General features: G+C 38.2%; 1 protein-coding gene across 5 annotated transcripts in view; it reads left to right on the forward strand.

The window, feature by feature from the left end:
* The window catches only part of OXR1 (oxidation resistance 1), a 244,602-nt gene that overhangs the window by 20,957 nt on the left and 202,865 nt on the right, over nt 1–20,780 (forward strand). For all 5 annotated transcript variants that reach the window (XM_031591122.2, XM_090137899.1, XM_090137895.1 and 2 more), the window contains exon 2: nt 11,668–11,749. In XM_031591122.2, the coding sequence (XP_031446982.2) occupies nt 11,733–11,749 (17 nt within the window). In that variant the 5' untranslated portion in view covers nt 11,668–11,732. The remainder of the gene's footprint in view (nt 1–11,667; nt 11,750–20,780) is intronic.

Raw genomic sequence — 20,780 nt, forward strand, 5'->3', positions numbered from 1 at the left:
AGGCCATTGAAGGGAAAGGAGAATCAATAAAACCATGACAAGAGGTAAGCAAGCAATCACCAAATGAAATGAAAGTGTGGTGGGAATAAACTTCGTTCACTGAACCTGCATGATACAGAATGGATATATTTTTTTTAACCTGTGTTCAAGGCTAAAAAGAGAAACAAGACATTCTGCTTTCTTCCCTCCTGCTGCTGCTGTAAACACTCACTTCCAGTCACCTCTCCCTAAAACACTTTTGAGTTTTCAGGCATTATCTTACACGTCATCTCTCTGTTACATGCTGCCTTCCCCACTGAGAAACTATTACAGCAAAGGCTGCCCACTGTGATGAATGTTGGCTACCCCAGGGCAATGACATCCTTCCTGACTTCACTTGTGGGCTGCTGACTGTGCCTTCCAGGAGACTAACAGGAAAGATCTTAATAATAAATTGCTTCTCAGTTTTGCTACTTATTCTTAGCTAGTGGAATAAATATAAAAAACTAAAATGAAGGAAAAGTGTTACTTTTTACTGTTGTGTACAAAGTAACAACTAATACAATTCATTTTGCCTACAGGCAAGAAGGAACTGTTTGCAAATTAGGATGAGGAAAAATGTTCTTACCTCTACCTGGTGATTTTTCCTGTAGCTTAAAAAAAAAAAAAATCCTTTTAGCTTCTAACCTGTGCATGGTAGCTTCAAGCTGCTCATAAATTGAAGCTACTCAAGAGTTCTCAATGATCAGACTCTGATTTCCTGGCACAGGCAAAATGAACCCCAGAATGCTGTATTTAGCTTCCAGGAATACTCTTTCCATGTCTGTTGGTAATTGCAGCAGTTTTCTCCAAGTTAAACAAGTCCAACTCCCTCAGCTTTTCTTCATAGGAGAGATCCTCCAGCCCTCTGAGCATCCTCATGGCCTTCTCTGGACCCTCTCCAACAGTTGTATGTCTTTTTTGAGCTGGGGTTTCCAGGGCTGGATGCAGTAATACAAATGGGGCCTCACAATGACAGAAGAGAGGGGGACAATCACCTCCCTTTTCCTTCTGCCACCGCTCTTTTCATGCAGTCAAGGACACAGTTGGCAAATCTAACATTTCTAAAGTGTGGAAGTTTAAATAAATTATGGACCTTAAAGTTAAATTATAACTTCCTTTAGTGTCTTTGTTTTGATCAGAACTTTTGTAGTCTTTACTGTTATGCTGTGACTCTTTGGGGAATAGATGTATTCTCTTTGGTCAATCAAGGATTCTGTTTAAGCAGGAGAGAGGTGTGGGTATTTCTAATATGAAAATAATTTGCTTAATATGTTATTAATAAATCTTTTGATTTGAAATGCTGTATGAGCTGTTGATTCCAACAGAATGTATGGTCTGAGAGGTATAATAATAATAATAAAATTTAACTCATGGTGTCTAATTTTCTAATTCATTAATCACTAGAATTATCACTAACATTTCTTCTAACTTATTAGGACAAATTTTCACATTAACAAATCTGTTCTCCCATTCATTATTAATTTTTTTTTAACTACAGACAATTTTTTTGGTAGCTTTCTTTGTTGACTGATGGGGAAATGGAAGTCCATTGGGGCAGGCTGAAGCAGTCATTGTTCTTGCTGTTGTGTGACTCAAATCCTGATTGGGAAGAACATACAATGCAAATGCTCAAAAATACATAAAGAAAAGAACAGTGAGAAATGAAATGCATCATCTGTGCCTTGTGGTGCCCACAGGGCTGCCAGAGAGAGGTATGGTGTGCCAGTTACAGACATTGGCAAACCCTCATCAACACAGCACTGAACATGGTCTTGCTGTCTTTCTGGTCACAGGCACGGTATGTGGCAAAGGGTGAGGACCTGACTGTCTAGGTCTGACTCTTCTAAGTAAATTGAAAACTAGAGCAGGTTCATTAAGAGATTAAAGAGAAGAAGCTGTGTCAAAGAAAACTCCATCTTACATTCTAGGTGATTTTCAGAGCTTACCTGAAGCTGTAAAGTGGCAGCAAAATAATTTCCATCTGTTATTCTCTAACTTGGTTTATTCCTATCAGCTCTTAGCTTGAGTGAACGTACAAGAACATTGCAGTGGATCCTCTTATTCTGTCAGACAGTGGACATGATGATGGTGCTAAAGCATGCTGCATTCAGACCACTTGTTCTAGCTTTAATTACAAAAACACACAACCAAGAGTCATTGTCTTTGTAGATGTTATAGGGACAACGAAATCTGAGAGAGAGATGAACAGCAAGGTAAATGTTAGCCACTGATGTAGACTATTGAGGAAGATAAAAGGGAATATTAAACTAGAATATAGAGCCAAGTTTACCTAATAAAAAGTAATAAATACTTCCTATTTTATTTTGTTCTGTGCAGAATACTCTCTCTGGTTTTGGCCATCTGTGTCTTAATACAGGAGGAAAGAGAATCTGAAGTCAGGAAAGCACACCATTTAGGAAAAATCAGATTCTAAGGCGCTGTTTAACTTAGAACAGAAACAGGTGACTCATGAACAGTGGTCCAGTATGTGAGAACGCTATTCTGAAAAATAGGGTAAAGAACTGTTCTCTACTGGTGAGGAAACAAATGGCAATGAGCTTTAATTGTTGCAAAGAGTATTATTTTCAGGGAAAGGATTTCAGACGTTTAGGATTACATGACAATATTGCATACAGTACAACCTCCCACATTTGATTATTTAAGAATAGTCTGTCAGACAGTCATGACATTGTTGAGCACAACTTCTGTGGAAGTCCTTAGTTCTGAGGTAATCCTCCTTTAATCCTTTTAGTTTTTGCTGACTCGATTTAATGGATCTTCTAAGAATTGTTTCTTCTGTGAAAGCAGAGATCTTTTTGTAACTTGTGACAACTTACCATGAATCCTGTTCTGCTTGCAAAGCTAATCAGTCTGTTGGTCTTTGGAAGTGGAAGGTCATGGTGTGACTTCAGAATGGGAACAGTGAGAGGGAAATTAATGAAGAATCACCTTGAGCGGCCACAGCCATCTATGGGCCTTCTCTGTTCTGATAAATCCTCCTTGGCTTTGGCTGTGCGTGGTAGGATGAATTCTGTTCATGGTATTTTGAAATCTTATGCCAAGAAGTGAAATATTTAAGTTATTTACAGAAATTGAACTGCAATCTTTGACTTAAGGACTGGTAACGAGTTCCTTTACAGATCTTGCCCAAAAGATTTTAGAGTGACAGAGCCTATAGTCTGCAGTGCTCTTAGATCAGATTCCAGCTGAGAACTTTACTGTACAGCCAGCTGTCATCTTCAGAAGCAGCAGAACTGGAAAACACAACCTAATATTAGCAAAACCTAATGCTAATATGTATAAACGGTGAAAGGAAAACAAGGGATTGTAGATATTATATCTTTCCATTTTTGTATTTATGGCCTTAAAAATATGAGATAGAAAACATTAATGCAATCGAATGGCAGTGGGATAACCAAGATGATTGTGAATGAAAGGGGTTTATTTATGCTGGTAATATAGGAATGAATAGACAGACATGCCAGTTGATGGGGTGAGACAGTAAATGAACTGTCTGAGAAGAAGCAATGGTAACATACTCAGGAAAATCTGTGTTACTATGTCTTGGGTTGCATTCTTCTACATACTAATGACTAAGCATAAATAACCTTCCCGTTGTACTGAATAAACATCATTCTTTTCATTTTCTTTCACTTGAATATCACAGAATAAATAAAGTATAAGTGCTTGAGTGATTGTTTAGTTATACATTCCTGTGTTAAAATTACTATTTTATATCCTTCTGCACAGACAAGTGACATCTTTTCTTTAGTTTTAAAGAATTATCAATGAAACTTCAGTTAAAGAACAAGTCAGTATTGTAGCGTTAGTTTAAAAGCTGAAGCATGAAAAGCAGAATCTACATATTTTTAAGATAAATCTACTCTTGCTATTTTCCGCAGCATCTTTGATAAGGTAGAAAAAAATGGATCTCTTTTCTAACTGTGGTAGCTATTAAACTTATGTGCTTGTTATATTCTGCTCTGTCTGCCCATGTCATACTCCCCTTGGAATGAGTCTGGCTAACTGCAGCCAAAGGTCATCGGCATCCTCCAAAAGCTGCTGTTTTTGTTTGAGCTGGTTAGAGATTTGGGTCTGTATAATCCTGTTCCCTGTTTCTTGGCAATAGTTGATCACATTTAGCTGACTAAATGTTTCAGTTTATTCTGAGGCGAAAGAGTTTTTCTCTCTCAGTGCATGTGAAATACTCAATTGAACTTTAAGTACCCATGCCTTCTACAGTGGTGAAAAAGAGTACGGGAAAGATAACACTTCATTGCTTTGGTCCCTGGAGTTGTTTCATCTCTTTATCTCTCTCCCTCCTGCCTGTAGAGTGACCTACAATTCTTGCAGTCCTCTGCTGCTATAAATTTAACAATGTTATATTTTGTTTTCAACATTAGCAAAAGAGACGTGGAAATCTGGTAGTGTCTTAGATGGCATAATCAGGTAGGAGTTAGGAGTGTTTTCTAAACTCTTGATGCTATTAATTTTTATGTGTGAAATAGTCTAAGAGATTGCTTCCTTTCTGTGCAGATTAAAACCCACATTCAGAATGCCCTTTAGGACTAATTTTACATAAGGTACAAACATTTTTTAAAGATTTTAAATGGTCTTTCATTATCACTTCAAAAGCTACGACCTGGATGTTATCTTTGGCTTTTAAGTCTGCTTAAGAAACTACTATTCCAGAGTTCACAGCTTCTCTACTTGTGCCAGAGCAACGTGTGCTGTGAAAATATCTGGGTTATGAAAGAACTCTAAAGTAAATACGCTTTTTGAAGTTTTTGGAGGGGCAGGTCTTGATCTAAATCATTTAATCTCCCTGGTAGCACAGTGCTATATTCTGTTATATTTGTGCAACTAAAGAGACTGCAAACTGAGGGACAGGAATTAAAAAGCACAGTAGACATGAAGAGAGTAAGCCCCACTTGGCTCTAGAGCTGAAGAGTTATCAAGCTGTGCCTGAACCCAGCAGCCTGCATGCAGGTTTTTCTTAAGCATTAAGGAGCATTGAGCTCATGATTTTTCCATGTCTATCTGGGATACTCGTGATATTTCTGGAGAGGAGAGGGGTGGATGAGTTACACCATGTTCATGTCTCATAGCAGGTAAAAATGAGCCATTGCTTCTAGCATTCATGTCTCAGCAGATTCAGTTTAATCATTAATGCTCACTCACTTCAGATGAACTTTTAGAAAGTGATTTTCAGTTGTTTATAAGTGATTTAAAACAACAACAACAAAAACTTTTACAGGCTCTTTACTCTTTGTAAATAAAGAAAAAACATAGAATCATAGAATCCGTAGAGTTAGAAGGGACTTTTAAAGATCATCTACTCCAAGTTCCCTCCAATGAAAAGGACATCCAAAGCTAGATCAGGTTGCCCAGAACCTGATCCAGCTTCACCTTGGATATCTCCAGGGATGGGACATCCACATCTTCCCTGTGCAACTTCTTCCAGAGCCTCACCACTTTCTAAGTAAATTATTTCCTCCTATTATCTAACTTAAATCTCCCTTATAGTGTCATGAATAATATTTAATTAATGATTAAATAATGAAATTATTGGTTAATGATTATATAATAATGATTGATGATTAAATAATGAAATCCTGATCAGTCCAGTTCCTCTCTGTGAATCTTTTCACTGTGCATGCTTTTTTCTGTCCAGAGGCACATTCACTTTTAATTTATAATAAATAATTGATAATCCAGCAATTGTGCCTAGAGAAGGAGAGACGGTCATGGCTTTACTCCCTCAGATTTCTGAGGAACTTAGATTTTAAGATGATCTTGATAAAGAGGAATGTCCCATAATCGTGAAATCATATGAAAGGAAGCTGCCTTCAAGGTAAAGGAGGGCTTGTTTCTATCTGTCTTATTTAAAAATCAGTATGTTTCTTTCACATGCTCACAGACAGCATACTGAGAATTTTTTTTCCCTCCTACAAGAGTAGTGAGGATTTGCCTTGACTTATCTGCAGGCAGAGGTGGGGAATGAGCACACAGACATCTCTGTGTTGTACCGACTCTGTACATTTTGTAGCATAAACTGCATATAGCTATGAAATGAAAAAAATGGATATAAAGTATTATACAACATAGGAAAGGAACAGAAAGGAAAACAAGTAGAAATGAAGTGTTTCTAAGACATTGGTGATCGTGTTGTTATTTTAAAGAATGAAAGATGGGGATTTAAGAAAAAGGATGAAAGAAAAATTATCTGATGAGGTCAACTGAGCCATCACTGAGAAGCAGAGTAAACTAGTATTTGTTTTTTGTTGTCTTAAGACAAAGACCAGAAATATTTAACTTCATTTTGGAAGAGGAAAACGTCTGTCGTGGGAACTGTATGGATCAAGTGGAAACCATACAGCAGTCATACTTTAATTAATTTGTGAAGAAAAGTGGAAATGTAATCCTGTTAATTTAATCTTCTTACTAATGTAATCTTTACAGACAATAGTATAAGATCTTTGGCAACTATATGATTGCTGTAGCAATTTCTTGACAGATGAAATAATCAGCAGTCAAATATATGCAGTTAATTTGTATACATCTAAAATACATTCTCATCAGATATCAGAAGAAACATGTTAGTTAAAAAAAATACAACAATAAAACTACCAGAATTAATACTTCAGAATGATCATAATGTTGGCTGCCCTTATGATACACAGTAGGCAAAATCAATTCTTAAAACTCTTCATACTAAACTGACCTTTCTTCATTAATAGAAAGCAGTTGGGTTTAATCTGTAATGTGAAAATTGCTATTGAAGATTTCATTTACATTTTATATAAATTAGTCTTTACATTAGAACTGTGTTTTGTTTGTGTCCATTTGAATTCATTTTATTGGCTCATTTATTTTCATTTGTCATTTAGTTGCATAAGGAGACACTAAGGAGCTAACATTAGAAGCTGCCAAATGGAGACTTTAATTGTTTGAATGTTAGAGCATGTTTTCTTTAAGTACACAATACAACAAATAAACAAAACCAAAAAAAGCCACACTGTATAGTGACTTCATGCCTTTATTTTGGTAAAGGTTTGATGAAATTATTTCTTGTCATTTTGAAATGACTGGTTGCGCAGTAAAGGCTGAATAAGTGATCTGAGACAGTTTCATAGACAGTAAGGCCAGAAGTAATGAATCTCACTGTTTGTATCCACAGACCACTACATTTCTTCTGGGTAACCCTATACGTTCCCAGTGTCTTTTACTAGATATAACTTCTGTTTTTTGAAGGATAGCTTTTGGGAAGGTGTCATGGTCCTACATAAGTATCCTATTATACTGCAAATAGCTACTTTCTGTTAAAGACATTTCTCACATTGCTTTGTACCTTAGAGCAGCTTGGACTCTTAGATTAAAATAGTTTCTTAAGAGTCAAAGAGGGCAGGCATCAGCTGGAGGTGGCTGTGTTTAAGACAGAGCACAGGGAAAAAAACAACCACAAAAATGTTGTGCCAAGTATATGTAGGTGATTTATTCTTTTTTTTTTTTTTACTTCTTTCAAAGTGACAGCAAAGAAATAATTTTTTATAGGGTATGGCACTTAGGCTTATTGTACTCTGCGATGTGTTGAATACTAAGGGTGCATATTCTGATCTCTGATGGCATTAAGTGGAATTACAAAAAAAGCTGCCTATGTATAGGAGTAGAGTGTAGTAAAATAAGTGCTTTAGTGGGGAAGTTAGCTGAGGACAGGAAAGTTATTGGTTTAGATTGTAATCTTTCAGATGGATCCATCAACACAAGGGTACTGTATTTGTTGAATATTGTATGGGCACTTTGATACGTACATGCTTGCAAAGTGTTAACGAGCCTTTGTTTCTTTTGCACTGTTGGTAACTTTATGTATAGCTGAGGCAGTAGCTGTTGTACCATTTGAATTAATGTTTTATTTAATGTATTTGGTGATGGTAGCAGTCTGGCTTTCCAAATTGAAGATAATTGTATGTCATGGAACAGGAGGATGATGCTGCCAGAGATGAGTGCCAACATGTCCAACACCTTGCTCTTCCAATCATCTTAAAGGGAGGATGCTTCAGCTGCTTAGAGATTTTACACCTGTTGATTTTCTCTGAATTTTCTGTTTTCTGAGAAACTTCAGTATCAGATGTCATCACTAAAATTATTATGTCCAACAGGAGCCAGAAGGCAATGGAACCCTTCATTAAAGTTCTTATGAACCTAAAAGCAGTCCTACTTTCTAATGTAAGGTGCTTAATACGTAATAAAAACTTGTCAGTGGTGCCTTTTTTTGTGGAAATATAAATGATCAGCCAATGATTGAATAAAGGGGATAAAAATGTTCAGTTTCATTGAGGTTCTTGGGACTGTAAGTTACTACTGTTTTGTCAGATGGGACCCAGAGTCTTCTAGATATTGACCTACATACTACTGAAATTTAAATGAAAGAATCTGAACTTTGCTGCTTCCAGAACAGGAACGCCTAAGATCTCCATAACACACTTACAGATTTAGGCTTTATGTTGTATGAGCAGCTATGTAAATGACTTGAATGTGCGCACTATGGCAGATGATGAGCTGCTGTCCTTAATCTCAGCTGCATTCAATCTCTGGGTTGTATATGTCACAGGCTAACTAGGATCCTCAATAGGGAAGCGGAGTTGATTTCCCAGGGCATGTAGGGAATGCACATGTCCCAGATCTATTGATTTTCAGTTGGAGTTGGCTACTTGGCTTTCTTAGAGGCTTTTGAAATTTGCAATCAAGACAGCTATGGGAAGGAAAATGTTCTGTAGGCTGATAATACTTCTGCCACTAGCCCAGCTGTAGGGCTGTGATTCTGCAACAAGAGAGCACAGAAGGGAAGAGGGAGCTTCCCTTCATCTCTTGCAGCTGTACAACTGAAGGAGCCACACCAAGTAGAAACAAAACAAAAAGCTAAAAAAGGCAGTGCTTTAGGAATGAATTGATAAATTGAGACAGAAATGTCACTGCTCTAATCTGTAGTGAAATAGAGTGCTTTTAAAATACCATTTCCTTGCATGGAGATAACAGGACATTTTACATGGTGCCGTTTTATTAGGGGTGACAGAGAGATGTGAAGTCCCCTTAAGCATCTTATGAATTTTGGACAGAGTTTGTAGCCAAAAATCCTCCTGTCAGTCAAGATCATGTAATCATAGCTCGTTTCTGATTAACAAAACATTTGTATTTAGATTGCACATTTACATTAAGAAATCAGTGAGTGGGTACAGGACATGAGCAAGGCAGGAGGAGGGGGTGCAATCTGTGTAAAGGAGCTCAAAGAGAAAACCAAAGAGGAAGGACACAGATGGTGGAAGCGGGGGCAGGCTGCTTGGAAGAATATGAGATGTACAGGAACAGTAGCAGTGCAGTCAGAATAGTCAGAGCTCAGCTGGAATTGAAACTGGCAAAGAAGGTTAAGGACAAGAAGAAAGGTTTCTGTAAGTACATCAGCAGCAGAAGGGAAAGCAAAGAGAGCGTGAACCTTTAGCTCAGTGTGGCCGTGTGGTGAGAAAGCTGTAGCACTTGGTGCTTTTTGTGCCTCAGATTTCAGTGCTGAAGTTTGTCCTCAGGCCTCCCGGATCCCTAGGCTTATATCAGAGTCTGTGGGAGGGAAGCAGTATCTGCAGGGATATTGTTGTATCTGCAACGTAGAGCTGGGGACCTCACTTGGATGTTTGCAAGTCCATGGGACTAGATGGGATGTTGTCCGGGATGGTGGAGGAAGTGGCTTCATTACTCAGCCCTGGTGAGGCCTCACCTTGAGTACTATGTTCAGTTTTGGGCCCCTCACTACTAGAAAGACATCAAGACCCTGGAGCGTGTCCAGAGAAGGGCAACAAAGCTGTGAGGGGTCTGGGGCACAAGTCTTATACGAAGCGACTGAGGGATTGTTCAGTCTGGAGAAAATGAGGCTCAGGGGTGACATTATTGCTCTCTTCAACTGCCTGAGGGAAGGTTGTGGTGAGTGGAGGTTGTTCTCTTCTCCCGTGTAACTTAGCAATAGGACTTGAGGGAATGGCCTCATGTTACTCCAGAGGAGATTCAGGTTGGACGTTAGGAAATACTTCTCTGACAGTGGTCAGGCACTGGAACAATCTGCTCAGGGAGGTGGTGTAGTCAGCGTCCCTGGAGGTGTTCCTGAAACATTTAGATTTTGTATTGAGGGACGTGGTTTAGTGGGAAATATTGGTAGTAGGTGGATGGTTGGACTGGATGATCTTGGAGGTCTTTTTCAACCTTGGTGATTCTGTGATTCTAAGAGGCTGCTCTCTTGCCTTGGAAAATCATGGTGGCTGGGAGAGGCTCCTGATGGCTGAAAAACAGCAGATGCTCAGCCGGTAACTTGTGTGGCCCCTCTGGGTTCAATACTGAGACCAGAACTTGTTGGTGCCTTCATTAATGATACCAGTGAGAAGATAGAGTGCAAATCAGCAGTTTTTGTGGGCAGTGTGCTGGAGGGAACTGCTGCTACTTGGAAACTTAACCAGATTGGAGAAATAGACTGACAAGAACAATTCAGCAAAAGCAAATACAAGGTCTTGCCCAGGGAATGGAATAACCCTCTGTAACAGGACAGGCTGTGAACTTGTGAAGCAGTGCGGCTGAAAGAGATCTGAGTTCTCTTGTGAACAGTGATTTGAGCACAAGCCAACAGGGTGTCCTGACAGCAAAGAAGGTCATCTGCATCCTTAGCTATGTGAGTAAGGATGCAGCCAGAAGGTCAGGGAAATGTTCTTTCCTCACTATCATATTTACAAGGCGGACTGTGCAGTTCTGTGATCAGCCTTGGGCTCCCCAGTAATGGCAGGATGTCAACATATGGAGACCAAACACAGTGACCAGGGGCTGTAGCACTTGGCATACAAGGTGAGGCTGGAGTGCTGAATCATCTCAGCCTTGAGAAGAGATGGTGAGGATATTTAGTGCCATGAGCAAGTGTGGTGGATATAGAGAAGATCGAGCTAGAATTTTCTTGAAGGTTCACAGTGATAGGCTAAGAGGCAGTGAACATAAAATTGAGGATTTCTTGAGGTCATTGGGTTTCAATAGACCCATCTTAGGACATTTCTTATTCATATTAATGGTTCATTTCTGGAAAAAATACTAATTTACCAAGGTAGTCATTGAACAAACTGAACATCAAAATGCAATTTAGATGTAAATTTGTATGTCCGTGTTTAGATCAGCAATTCATGGTGACCTTGTTTACTTGCATTAAGGCACCTGAATTTCACTCACTCAGATGAATTCTCCATTTAGAGGACAGGGGCTTTCAGATGTTACCCTTCCAAAAATCAATATACTGAAGCTTTGTGCCCAGTAACTGCCTTTACAGTAGGCTTAAGCCCTACCAGCAGGAGGAGTTGTTCTTAGGTTTCATAACCTTATCCTTTTGTTTGTTTGTTTTGTTTTGTGGTTGTTTTTTTTTTTTTGGTCATTGTTGTTAACATTAAATTGTATTTGTTTTGATAACCTATCTATATATTTCTGTAAAACTGACAGGTATTCTATATTTGCGTATGTATATGCAGCCTTAGAGCTGCACTGGGCAGTATTTACTAATGTAATTATTGCTCAGGATTTTAAAATCATGGTCCTGAGTCACTTAGTCTAAAAATCTCTTCTTTTTTTATCCAGGTCAACAGAAACAGCTTGTGCAGAGCAGTGAATTTATAAATGTGAATCAAGCTCTCCTTTGCATCATGTTTGGCACTAAGAGGTCAGTTCTCATCTTTGTTATGCTTTTAATCTCCAAAACAATACTATAGCTGATGTGACTATTGACAAAATTTGTTTGTTCTATGGGAAGCACTGTACAAAATATATGAGCTGGATATATTATTCTTTCTATTATTTTGATTGTTTTTTCTTTGCTGTACAGATCTGGTCTACTTTAATTGGCAGGTATGTGGTATAAATGCCATGTAGCTGACAAGCAAGCAGTATCCCCATGTCATTATGGGTCCTGGAAAGACTGACATAAAACACAGTGCTTGTGCTGGAGGATATCCCTCCAGTTCCCAGAAACAGAAAATAACACCAGGTCCACAAAGTACAGGTTAAGATACATTATTTGTTGTCATTTTAGGGAGTCTATACTGAATACAAGATAACCTCCATCTCTCATTCTGCATGATGCAGTGTCATACTCCAAATATCTCAAAAATCTGCATTTCTTAATCTGCATCCTCTGAGTCCTCCTGTTAAGCCCCGGGTGGTGCAGTTCTGCTCCAGTATCTATAAGCAGACACTGTGGCCTTGCTTCCAGCCACTGCATGAACTGTTGTACAGTGACATGCTAAGCCACATTTCCAGGTTTTAGCTTTTGTACCAGTGATTCTTTCATAAGGGACTCCAATTTCTCCATAGAACAAAGATACTGTAGGCCATTGTTTCTCTGTGTGAACTCCATGATTTTTAATCGTGTTGGATGGCTTTTAGGTTTTTCATATAAACTTATTTGAATCTCTGCTAGTTAAGTATTTCAATGCTTTTGCCCCTGTAACATGACCAGCCTAGGGAAGCCTTTACCCTGTGCAGTGGCAAAGTACCTTTTACCTTATACCTTCTATAGTTATAGAAAGGGTAAGCTATTTCTGTAATAGTGTACAGTTTCTAATGGTTGGAAAGAAGTTGGCTTACCTCTAAGAAGGAACATGTATGAAGCAGCATATGCCGTACCTGTGGGAATCAAGGGTGACAAATAATAGCAAAGACAGCAGCATCAGTGTGTGCTGCAGCCCTGCTTGAGTTGGAGTATTGCCAGGAGCTGCTGGGACCTCTGGTCCCTTGTTCTTCTGTTTGGTGTGGACACTGCTGTACCACAAAGCATCAAACTCAGCCTGCTGTTTTGTGTCTGTTTGAATTCTGGTTCTTGATTCTTTTAACTTGAATATGATATCCCAATAAAATATTTTTTTAGGGTAACCTCAGGAAAAGGAAGCTTGATCTTGTTTTGGAATAAATACTGTGTATGTTGCTTTGGCAGTGTGATGCATTTAAGATAACTGTTGGAGGGTTTATTAATAGAACTATAAACTTGAGGATTTCTGCTTTAAATTGATTGGCACTGCAGGATATTAAAAGTCAAGTTAACAAAAGACTTTATGCTAAGTGAAATAGATTATACTGTAGTTCACTTGGATTAGGTTTTTTTTGCCTGTTTTTCACACTAACCTGTGAAAACTTCTGGGCTGATTTAGTTTTTTTTTTTTTCCTCTCAGGATTGTCTCTATTCTCAGTGTTATAAATTATTATGGCATTATATATTTCACAGCAATGACAAAAGGAAGAATTATGCCTTATTGGTAGCCCTTGAAATTTAATTATCTATCTTGTTTTTTCTCTCAGATTGAATCCTGGTTACTGTGGAAATGAAAATTCCTTTCATGGAATAACATAGAAAATGTAAAATTACATTTAATGTCTTCAAATAAGAGTTTTTTTATGCGAAAGGTTACACCTGGGAAACAGAAGTTCTCTGGCTGTCCACTATCCTGTGTTTTGCCATTTCTTGCTTTACCCAAATGGGAGTGAAAGAGGCAGAGCAGACTTCCTTAAAAGTAGACTCCTGTGGGCAACTGGGAAACTGCTTCCCATGTTCTTGAGACTGGTATCATATTTTTATTAGGCAGTGATCAAATTATCAAAAACGTTGTTCTCAGTATTGCGGTACCTTTCGACTTTATTTTTCCTACAGGACTGCTAATTGTGAATAGGAAAATCTTGTGTTATTACAGATATAAAGTTTGTGTGCTCCTACAAATAGGCTTCCCAAAATTACTGAGAGTTTCTGAAAATCTTGGTTTGATATGTTAATTCTCTTCCTAAAAGGAAAGTGTATTTCCTCAGAAATGCCATTAGAAACAAAGCAATTTTTCTGTAGGGAAAAATGATTCAAGATTTATTTTCTTCTAAAAAATTTGGAATTATTCCTAGTAGAACACTGACAGTTATAATCACTGCAAAACATTTAACAAAGTCACACTCTGACTCAAAGGCTGCATTATCTCTTGTTACCAGTCTGTTAGAAACTACTGGGTATACTCTAGTTCAGGTCCTTTCTTATTTTTACCTTCAACTAAATATATTTTATTTTTTACCATCACCATTTTACCATTTTTTATTTTTACCTGCTGTAAAAAAAATTTACCTAATGTAAAATTATAAGAAACATTTACATTACTACTTTATATTTAGTTGATGGTTCTTGTTGATCTGATTGAATAAGGAGGTTAATAAAAGTAATTGTGTTATCAGAGCAACTTTGATAAAATTTATATGATGAAGATATTTCTCAGCTGCTTTCTAAGAAGCTGTTGTGAATGTGAACTGATGCTGCTAACAAAAAGGTGAATTCCTCTTGATCGCAGTTTAATTTGAGAGCTGATTCCAAGCTCCTAAATAGAGAACTGTTGTGTTTTTCCTGTGTGGTCTTATATTCTGCTCTCATCTTTTTCTCTATTGTGTTAATTTTTTTTCCAATTAATTATATCTACAGTAGACACAAGCATGGAAACAGCAGAGGTCAATAAGTATACCAGTGAGTTTCTGATGTGATGTATTATTCATGTTGTGTACTCAGCTCAGTCTTGCAAGAGCAATTGCTGATTCCACTGTTTTCCTGTGGAAAGGAAACGCATGTAAGTGGCTCTAGGAAAGGGATTTTTATTTTTAGGAACCAACTTTATGTGTGGCAGAATTGGAATTTGCTCTGCAAAGAGGTGATAATCAGGCCCCACATTAGCACAGCCTCAGGTTTTGCAGCAGACTCTAGCTGACTGCCTACTTAACTGTGGTTTTCAGGAACGTTCTAACCTATGTTTATATATATTCTTCAGTTTGGAATCTTTACATTGTAAAAGTCAATTAAATTATGTTCATGTCTGGAAGGTATTTCTCCTCTGTGGCATACTTGGATCATTTTTCCTTCTCTAGCTTAGATTATCATGCTTCAAATCTTGGTTTGTCCTGGAATGTTTGGTCTCAAAATGAGCTTAGCTGACTGAAGGAAGCACTTGTGAGAACAAGGGAGAAGTACGAGGACCTTTGCTTAAGTGCACTACTCCATTGCTGGAGCTGCATCCATTTTTCCTTTTTTTGAGGCACTTTGTGGCATGTGTTTTAACTGGGTTTCTGGTAGAGGACACTATCATGATACCATGAAGTGCACAGACTGCCACTAATATCTCTGATTAATCAGAATTTAGCTGACATATCCAAGTCCGATTGTCTCTTGCCATAACTGTTTGGCATCTCCTTCCTACTGCACTGCTTTGAAGTGCAAGAAAGGTTGTAGAGCTCAGAATGGAGTGGGAGCCCACAGAATTTGTTGTCAACTCGTAGGCTGTCGAGGGCTAGTGTTACCAGATTTAATTCAAGCTATTTTGGAGGAAAAATAGATCAACTGAGGTGCTGTTGGCTAATGCAGCTGCTAACTTCAGTTACATGCCAGTGTAAGGTTTGGTGCTTTGAAATGGGTGGCCCACTGCTGACAGGCTTGGCCTTTGGTCCAAGAGTTTCATAACATAGCAGCTGTTAGTGGAAGCAAATAGTTTTCTTCCCGAATCATATTCCATTCAGACATTCAGGATTTGTCCTGGGTCAGGCTGTATCAAAAGAAGTGTGGCTAGCAGGTTGAGGGAGGTGATTGTACCCCTCTGCTCTGCTCTTCTGAGATCCCACATGGAGTACAGCTTCCATCTTGGGGGCATTTAGGACAAGAAAAACATGGATCTGTTAGAGCAGGTCAAGGGGAGGGCCACAAAAAGGCTAGAGCATCTCCCCTGTGAGGAAAGACTAAGAGAACTGAGTTATTCAGACTCAAGAAGAGAAAGCTCTGGGAAGGTCTTGTTGCAGTAAAGATGGAGAGGGACTCTTTATCAGGGTGTGTAGCAACAGGACAAGGAGTAACAGATTTAAACTGTAAGGAAGTAGGTTTAGATTAGATATAAGGAAGAAATTATTGACTCAGAGGGTGGTGGGGCACTGTCATGGGCTGCCTGGAGAAGCTGTGGATGCCCCATCCCTGGAGGTGTTCAAGGTCAGGTTGGATGGAACCCTAGGAACCTGTCTAGTGAAAGGTGACCTTCCTTGCCCATGGAATGGGACTGGAACTGAGTCATCTGTTAGGTCCCTTTGAGCACCTAGTGTTCTGCGATTATGATTCAGTGAAAACTATTACATTTTCTTAGACCAAGTCTTTCAGCAGCAATTTGAGTTCTGTGATAAGTAGGAAAAAAAACTTTCTTCCAATGTCTACTTCTGTTGTTATGATTAAGATTGCAGATGATAACTGAGCTGGGAAAATAATGCATGAGGGAGGATGAAGAGATTTGGAAAGACATATCAGTCTATCAGTCTTTTAGTCACTGTCAGTTGCTGAGTCCATATTCTTCTATGTGGTTTTCTGGTTAGAAAGAATCAGTGTTTAATAGCTCTTGATGTGTTAAGAGTATACTCTTTTCAAGATAATAAAAACTTATTTCTTCTTTTCCCTTGGTTGATTATTCTGTTCTGTTCAAAGATGAGCTCAAGCACATCTGTGTTTACATATGATTTCTAAATTTTTGTTCATTTATTTTTTAAATCATCATTAGCCCTTGACCATTCCTGTTTTAGTTCTTATACCTCTGCCAGCTTCCAAACCATGGCCAATAGGTGGCCAGTAAATGTCCACTACTAGACAGAGTGTGGTTCAAAGAGTATGTGTTAAACACTATCCTTTTCTATGGATTTTTTAAGTGTACAGAAACAGTAATCTGATTTGGCCTAAGTTCACATGATGCTCACTACTTTCTTTGTAATTGGAAGGGATTGTACTTGGATAAAGCTGTAACATGCTTTGTCTCTTCTGCTCTATTATGGAATTAACTTTGTTAATGCCAAAATTTGTTGTGGTAGTGGATTGCAAAATAATGCTTATTGACATGGACTCTCTTTAAGTTTACTACTGTTTCCCAAATACGAACGTCCAATGTTTTCCACTGTTTTATTGCTTTGAGACCTAAAGGCTCAGTAGTGCAAAATGATAAGGCAGCTGTGAGACTTGGTTTCGAATTTAACTGGAGCAAACACAGTCTAGTATACAAATGTGTGCAGGGCAACAGAATATGAGACCTCCTATACTGACTTTGTTTTCAAGTTTTTTTTTCTTTTCTATGTCTTACATCTGTTCTATGCTATGCTCACTGAAAGCTTAGATGTATTAATAAATCACATAAGATTTGGGATAGGGTAACTCAAGCCTTCAGTGCATGTATTATCTCTCTGCTGTAGAATTCATCCTTCCAACACAGAGCATGGCTCTTTCTTCTGTTAGCCCATAGCTTAGCAGCATTTGTTTTAGCTGGGAGTAAATAAGGCAGAGGAGAAATGGAACTCAGCACATCGATCCAATTATAAATGATTGCTTGCTCACATCAGGTAGCAGCAGGGGAAGACTTTTCTTCTTCACCTTCACTGTTCACACTAATGCACTCCATCTGATTTCAGATTTAAGGGGCCAAATTGTATTTCCTGAAAACTTTGTGAGGTTGTAAAAAAGAACTCAACCATAAACAGAGACTTCTCTTTCAAATCTTTCATCTGCTTAGTTTTCCTATTTCAGTTGGATTTATTATTTGCCATGCACTCTTTTCTCTGATCCTGTTGTACCTGGTTCCCAGATCCAGATCCTTGTCTGAGGATCTGCTGTGCATCCTCTGCCTCTGTTTTGAGCAGCTTTAAAAACATTCCAGTGTGCTTAATTATAAGGACCTGTATTCCTGTTTGCGAATACAGGGACATGATCTGTGTTTTTACAAATGAAAATACAAAAAAAGTCTTTGTAAATTACTCACGAGTGGTTAACATTTTCTCAGGGAAGTTTTTACAGAAGCTTGTCTTACCATAAGGCTCTGCTGAGCCGTGTCTGGAGCCTTTCAAAGGCACTTACATGATTTAGCCAACCAATCTCACATGTATCTTTTTGTCAAAGTAAATCATCTTCCTTTCTACATCAACTTTATTCAGTAGCTGTAGTACTGAGAATTATTTAATTCTTCTGTTGAATTTCTTTGATGTATATTGGAGTTTTTGTGAGAGTGTCTGATTATTGCCTGCAGATTCCATAATTGTAGGATTACATTTGAACTTCAGTTATAACATTAATATTACAAGTTTCTTCTTCAGAAGTGGCTGACACTTGAAATTGGAAATGAACCTAAAATCTCAGAAAATGTTTGCTTTTTTTTTCAATTTGAATATTAGCATGATTACTTCTTTCTCAAGCCATTAATTTCCATTGATTTTTTTATTAATTTCCATTAATTTTGGTGAAAATTAATGCAGAATCCTTTTCTGTTGTGATTCCATATCCCTTAGCCTTTAAAAAACTTAGGAGGGAAAAAAGTTCTGAGCAAGAGATAAGACTCATTGTGTACGTGGCTGGTCACTTCACTGTACAGAGGTGTGTTGCCCATTGTACCTCTGTTCATTATAGCTCTGCCAAAGAGCCAAACCTTGGCATTTCTGCAGCCAGTGCAATCCTTTTGTTCCTCTAGAAGTCAGGACTTCACCTGAATTTTCTCAAAAAAGCTTTGCCAAGAGTATGTGCGTAGAACTAACTCTAAGGTACTCTTTACATGAAATGACTATGATGAAAGAGGTTCTTGTGCCCCAGTTCAGCCACTTCTTGCACAGGAAAGCGAGAAAATATTTCTCACATACAGATGGACTTTTTTCTCATAGTCAGAATTTGTGCTGAACTTGGGCCTCAGAGTCTGGAAGACATCTCCACTTGTTTCTTTCTTCCCAGTCTTAGTAGAACTGATCCTGGTTGTAAAAATAAGTTTGTAGGATTTTGCTTATTTTCAATAAAGGAAATCTGTAGTGTAGAGGATTATCAGTACTACCACGTGTGAAAGCTAGTCTTAATTTAAAACTGGCCTAGTTTAATTTCCATTTAAATATGAAAGGTATCTGTATGAAAATCAGCACCGAAGAGAGGTAAGGGCCATCATCTAGCTCTGTTTTCCCTGTAGGGTCGCACTGGTGGTCAAAAATACACTTTCCTGTTGTTTGCCAGACATCTTCCTGAAGCATTCCATTAGTCTTTCAAAGCAGAGCTCGTACCACAGAATGAGAGCTATTGTCATGTCTTACAGACTTTCAAAAATGCTTCTGGCAATTACATGATTTTTTTAGTTGTTTCTCTTTCTTCAGATACTTCTTAAAATTCCTGTGCACAATCACAGTGCTGTACGACAGATTTTTGCTTTTCTCATTGTATCTTTATTTGCTAACAAAAATCCAGGCATCCTGATAAAAACCAAACCTCATTTCATAATTTGATACATCTGCCCTCTTGTACATATCAAGCCTCAGGGTTACATTTTCAGAGTGGTGAATGGTAGATATCCTCACAAATCCTTTTGTCTTCTAATGGGATTTGTTCTTGCAGCTCCTTGACACCTTTTTAAATGTTCATGTTAGTGATTTATTTTATTATAGTGTTCTAGAAGACACTTAGTAAAGTGTGTTCTGACCTTGCATTTGGCAATGTGGACAGGTTAGTGGGACCAGTACTAGCTAAAGGCTGTGTTTGTGCTGTATTGCTGCTGACAGTGATCATAAATTGTTTGTTTTGCTGACTTTTTAACGTAAATGAAGGAAGGTGTCAGCACTGCTGGCTTTCTGGCTGGAAGCCTGAGAGCCTCTTGTTATGCCTTGTGTGTCTAGCTAATGCCACTTGGGTGGAAAGTTTTAATTCAGTGCATGTCTGTGCATGCAAAGAAGAAATCAAAGGCACTGGGGAAAAAAGAAAGTGTATCTGCTCAAGACTCACTGAGGAGTAATTTGGTGAGAGCACTAAATGACTTTCAATTAATTGGAAAATATTTTCTTAAATATTGCCAGAAAGTACAAGAAAATCAGCCTGAAGAGAAGACTACAAAATTAGTCTGTATTTGTAATCCATTTGCTCCTCTCTTGTTGGAAGATGTCATAGTAATACAGTCAGGAGTAGAGATTGTGAAACTAATCGGATATGCTGGATTTCATTAAGATCCGTAATAGCAATTATCAGAAGAACTCTGGAAGCTGGTTTATGTATGGTTGTTATTTTTCATTTGTAACTATTTCCAAGCTTAAAATATCCAAAAATTCATAGTTGATAGAGATACAATTTTTATAGCAAATATAATTAACAATATTAAAATTCCAGCTGTTGAAATTGAACTGCTTATGTGGGAATTTTGGCTCTGTTTGCTGGTCCCCATACCTGCAGGGAAGAAAATTCACTCAGTTTCCATCTGACTCTTTAGAGGGACAGCTTCTTATGAAAGGAGAAGTGCTGAAGAGCAAGGATTATGCATTCACCAATAGATGTGCTGCACGATTAATTTTGGATAATGCTTGGTATGTGGCTCCTTGTTCTACCTGCGTTACAGCAAAGCAAACCAGCCAACGCCGCACCCACTGAGGTGGCCAGAAATGTAGGGGGCTTGTTGTGTCATACTGTATTGCCTTATTCATGAACTCAAAATACAGCATGAATTCCACCCTTTTATGTAGACAATATGCTTTATTATTCACATTGCTTTTCTTGCAGAGAAAGCAGAGAAAACTGCAGCAAATTCCATGAGGGGTCAGGAATGACTATGTAGTTGTAACTCTTCTCCTTATTCAATACCCATCTTTAATGTAACTCAAAGATGCTCTCTGCAGTAAATAATAACAAGGAAAGAACAGCATCCATGACTTAAGCCTCA

Source organism: Phasianus colchicus, chromosome 3 (genome assembly GCF_987193195.1).
Source record: "Phasianus colchicus chromosome 3, bPhaCol1.hap1.1, whole genome shotgun sequence".
NCBI classification, from domain to species: domain Eukaryota; kingdom Metazoa; phylum Chordata; class Aves; order Galliformes; family Phasianidae; genus Phasianus; species Phasianus colchicus.